This window comes from Pavona decussata, unplaced genomic scaffold (assembly GCF_977016875.1).
Source record: "Pavona decussata unplaced genomic scaffold, jaPavDecu1.1 SCAFFOLD_48, whole genome shotgun sequence".
In the NCBI taxonomy this organism is placed as follows: Eukaryota; Metazoa; Cnidaria; class Anthozoa; order Scleractinia; family Agariciidae; genus Pavona; species Pavona decussata.
The window spans coordinates 4904202-4909102 of record NW_028145470.1 but is presented as its reverse complement, the minus strand read 5'-3'; the positions used below and the strand labels follow the sequence as shown (position 1 = coordinate 4909102).

The following is a 4901-nucleotide window of genomic DNA, read 5'->3' as shown; positions in this document are numbered from 1 at the left end:
CTAGAATTGGCGCCTCGGAGTCTCATGGGTAAGCAGAAACAACAACAAATATGGCGGACTGAGCGTACGAGGTAAATTTTACGAATTTCTTACTCCCTCGAGCATACCAAGGGTGATTTTAATTCGTCGCCTTGTTGTGTAAGGTAAATAGCATTGTTATTTTGTGAAACGAGGGCTAATTTTTTGCTTAATTGTTGGGATTCTTTTGTTGCTTCAAAACTTGTGTCATACATATGCTCACTTTCACTTTCAGCTTGCAGCTTGAGTATTTGTGCAGAAGTGGAGAAATTGTTGTGTGTGAATTGATTTTAACATAATGGAGAGGGTTGCAAGCATTGACGAAAAAGAAGAAGAGTTTGAAATTACAGACTGTGCGAGGGAAGCTGTGAACACGGCACGCGTTGAGAAAAATTCTGCACGTGCAGAAATGGCGGAAGAGAAAGCCAGTTTAGCTCAAAGCGTGGAAGTGGGTACACGTGAAAATGCTGGGGAACACGTGCAAGCTGGTAGTGGTGATGAAGATACACAAGTGGGAAAAAAGAAGAAGAAACGAAAGAGAAAGAAAAAGAAAACGCAAAGTCAAGATTCTTCAGCTGCTACGTCAGCTGTTTCTACTTGTGATGCAATAACCAGCGAGTGTGATGGTACAACTCCTGACTCGGCAGAACGACACAACGATAGCGCTGATAAAGCACAAAGCTGCGTTAGTTCTGAAGCAACTACGAACCAAGATCAAACCGAAGGCAAGAAAAGTCGGAGATCCAGGAGAGGACGACGGAAAAGTTCTCAGCTGAGTGAAGCAACATCAGAAGAAACTCCACACGAACAAGAAAACATGGCTAAGGGAGACAACATAAGCACAAGTCTTTCAGTAGACGATGATAAAGATGAACAGCAAGATTTGCCGACTCCTGGCAACGTAACTGGTGGTAAAAAGAAGAGAAACAGGCGTAGAAAAGGAAAAGGAATTAACGAAGGAACAAGCCTCGAAGGAAGCGGTGAAATTTTAACTCGAACGCCAGGAAGTGGAAGGCGCCAAAATGAAAGCAAAGGCGTTGAGACACCATCTGCGAATCACACGACACCAACATCTCACAAAAGTTCTGCGAGAGGTGATTCACCCCACAGGACCCCTAGAAGCCGCGGTAATAAACGGAGATCACTGTACGAGAAGTACTGGTCACCAGAGAAAGTCTCAGCTGGATTGAAGAGAGAAGAGCTCGTAAAAGGAGTACTGAGGATAAACCCTAGGAACTATGAACTTGCGTGGGTGACAGTGCCAGGGCTAAAGCGAGATGTGGTGCTGGAGGGGATGCTGAGGCGAAACAGAGCTCTTAATGGTGATGTAGTGGCGCTGGAGATTTTACCCCGGGATAAATGGAAAGTGATGAAAGACGAGTTAGATTACAATGGTATAACGCCAAAGCATAATCACGTGAAAGGTGAGGACGCTGCTAAGAGTTTAGATGCCTTGACACTGAGCCCAGCAAATGAGCCACAGTCTGCTTCAACACCAGGCTCGTCAAATTCACCAAGATCAACTCACAAAGGTAATCACATTGACATCGATCAAGTCCCAGAGCAATTCTTGCAAAGAACTGGTAAAGTTGTTTATATCATTGAAAAGAAACACTCTCGTGTGGCTAGTGGACATCTTAAACCCTTCCCCCTCCCCAAGGAATACCCCGATGGATGTTTCTCTCCAACTGACAGCCGGTTACCAAGGATACGTATCCCACGTGAAAAATGCCCGCCAGGATTTTTTGATAGACCACGTGACTTTGAGAACACCTTACTAGTGGCGCGAATTGTCAGTTGGCCCGAGACCTCTTCTAGAGATTCCTTCCTTGCGATCGGGGCGATTGCGCGAAGTCTGGGCGAAGCAGGTGAGATTGAACCTGAGACTGAAGGGATCCTCCTGGAGTACGGGATCGATTCAGGGCCTTTTTCAGACGAGGTCCTGGCGTGTTTACCCCCGGAAACACCCTGGAAGATACCCGAGAAAGAGTTGGAATACAGAAGAGACTTCCGTGAAGACTGTGTTTTCACAATTGATCCTCTAACTGCTAGAGATCTTGATGATGCAGTCCACTGCAAGAAGATTAAAGATGGCGTCTTTGAAGTGGGTGTCCACATAGCTGATGTGAGCTTTTTTGTTCGCAGAGGGACTGCGTTGGACGAGGTCGCTCTGGAAAGAGGGACCTCCACCTACATGGTGCAGAAAGTTGTTCCCATGCTACCGCGACGTTTGTGCGAAGAGCTATGTAGTTTAAACCCAGGAGAGGATCGATTGACTTTCTCCGTTGTCTGGCAAATGTCTGATAAAGGAGAAATCTTAGACGAGTGGAAAGGAAGAGGGATAATTCGCTCCCGCATCAAGATGGCGTATGAGCATGCACAAGATATGATTGAGAAACCAAACAGGCAGTGGAATCTGAACGAGCTGCCTCCGATTTCTGACGGCGCAACAGTGGAACAGATCTCCGCTCAAGTGAATCAGCTTCATAAGTTTGCAGTGCGCCTGCGCCGAAACCGGTTTGAGAATGGCGCGTTGCGCCTCGATCAAGTGAAAATCCGGTTTGACCTGGATCAAGAAACAGGTTTGCCAAATGGGTACCACGTGCATAAGCAACGGGACGCGAATAAGCTTATTGAGGAGTTTATGCTGCTGGCGAACATGGCGGTGGCACATCATATCTATGGTGTTTATCCAGAAATGGCGTTGTTGAGACGTCACCCTAAGCCTCATCAGAAGCAAATAGAAGATCTGACTGAATTATGCAAATCGTTTGGTATCAGCTTTAACGGGACCTCATCTAGGACCATCCACGAATCATTAGCACAATTGCCTCTCTCCTCCCCCGAGAGGGAAGTATTGGTCAATCTGACTATGCGACCCATGAAGAACGCGGAATACTTTTGCACAGGGTCGGTGGAAGAAGACCAATATGGACACTACGCTCTGAGCGTACCTCTGTACACGCACTTTACGTCCCCAATCAGAAGATACCCGGATTTAGTAGTGCACAGGCTCCTGGCCGTGAGCCTTGGAATAGATGAACCACTGAATCAAGGGCCCGACGGCATTGATATGATAGCACAGCACTGCAATGATCGTAAACTCGCCGCCAAGCGAGCTGGTGAACTGAGTGATGAGATGTTTTTCGGTATTTTTGTTCGTGAAAGCGGCCCCCTCGAAGAAGACGGCATGGTTTTAAATGTGATGGACCAGTCTTTGGATGTGTTGGTGCCTGAACTTGGTGTGGTGAAGAGAGTGTACTTAAAGTTCTGCCCCGGAGTGAAAAGCTTCGAGTTTACCAAGGGAGAGAAAGGAAAACCAGCTGCGTTGTACTTGCTTTGGAGTGTCAAGCTAAAATCGTCTGATGCGACCCATGAAGAGGAACAGGTCTTGAAGATTTTTCACCAGGTTCGGGTGATCTTGACGACTGAAAGCCAAACGGAAACGAAGAACGCAAATCCGTTCAAAGTTATGGCCAAACTTGTTCCAAAACTGAAATGTGGAGACGAATATTATATTCCTTCAACTCTAGCGGCTGAGAAATCTCCCAAGAAGAAAAAGGCCGCTGTCAATTCTTCAAGAGCTGGGCTTCCGAACACTTCCGATGATATACGAAAGAAGCTTTTTGATTCGGAAGAAGCAAGAGTATCTCGTAGTTCTGATGTCATCTTCGGATCCGAAGAGGATGGCGTCAAGAATTACGAAAGAGAGGAGACTGCGTCACGTGAGTCTGATGACGTCATTGTGGAGTCCGAGGAAGACACGAACAACTTGCCGAATTTGAAGGAATCTTCAACCGTGGTCAAAGACGAATCCGATGATGTTATTGTGGAGTCCGAAGAGACGAGTACCTTGCCGAATGTGAACAACGAAACTACGGACGCAGCCGAAGATGAATCCGATGACGTCATAGTGGAGTCCGACTCGGAAACAGAACAGGGTTGAGAAGATTTCATTTACTGGAACATTTTATTATTTAAACGATTACCATTTTAGTCGGATACCAAAATTTGTAGTGTAATGAATATTTTAGAGGACTTTACTGGCGACTGCTTTTGTTAGTTTTGTTTGGAGTCCAGCCTATATAGAAGAAAGAACTAAAGTGGATTATAATTTTTCACATTCTTAAATTGATTGTAATTATTTATTAGAAATGATGCAAAATTAGCATTTTATATAACGGTTTATCGGGATCCTAGGTCCGTGCCGTGAGAGGCAGTTTTGTACCATTTAAAACGTAAAACAATTACGTATTGCCCAGCCACATTGTTGATTCAAATAAAAAGTCGTGGGTTTTGATTCCCAGGGCCTCTAAAAATCGTGAACTTGTGCGAAAAGAACGCAACCCACCGCCATTTTAATTTCACAGTCCAAATTTTTCCAGACCATCGACTACAATTTGTAGGACTTCTTGCAATGTACAACGCACACGTACTAATCAGACTATTTGGTTTATCAACAGAGTTGATAACTAAAGGTAAATTGGCCACAATAAAGAGATTCGAGCGCTGGCGTTTTGAGAGCTAACGCTCGAAACGTCAGCACTCGAATTTCTTTATGGTGGCCAATTTACCTTTAGTTCTCAACTCTGTTGATAAACCAAACATTCGTTTCTACTCCCCACCGACGCAGCACCACAGTTTCTTTAGAAACTAACCCCCTTACAAATCAGAATAACCCCCCTATACTTAAGCCCCAACAGTACCCAGCATTTAAGTCCCACTTACAACATGATCAGACACTGAGAACAAAGAAAGTGATTACAACAGATAACATGTCTATAAATTATGTTTAGACAAATTCTCCCAACTAGTAGTACCATAAAATATAGGAGGATAGTGAGGAGAATATAGATTTTGATATTGGGGCTTTATGAGTTCAA

The 4901-nt window shown here is 44.8% G+C and overlaps 1 protein-coding gene and 1 long non-coding RNA gene across 2 annotated transcripts in view; both read left to right on the top strand.

The window, feature by feature from the left end:
* The window catches only part of LOC146481914 (uncharacterized), a 147104-nt gene that overhangs the window by 74444 nt on the left and 67759 nt on the right, over nucleotides 1-4901 (top strand). The window lies entirely within an intron of this gene.
* LOC146481919 (DIS3-like exonuclease 2) lies at nucleotides 18-4340 on the top strand. The gene is made up of 2 exons (XM_085107999.1): nucleotides 18-143; nucleotides 254-4340. Exon 2 carries the CDS (start codon nucleotides 317-319, stop codon nucleotides 3962-3964), a length of 3648 nt encoding a protein of 1215 aa, XP_084964125.1. The 5' UTR covers nucleotides 18-143; nucleotides 254-316; the 3' UTR covers nucleotides 3965-4340.

Coding starts and splice junctions, on each gene's coding strand:
- LOC146481919 (XM_085107999.1), top strand. CDS start 317: ATGGAGAGGGTTGCAAGCATTGACGAAAAAGAAGAAGAGTTTGAAATT.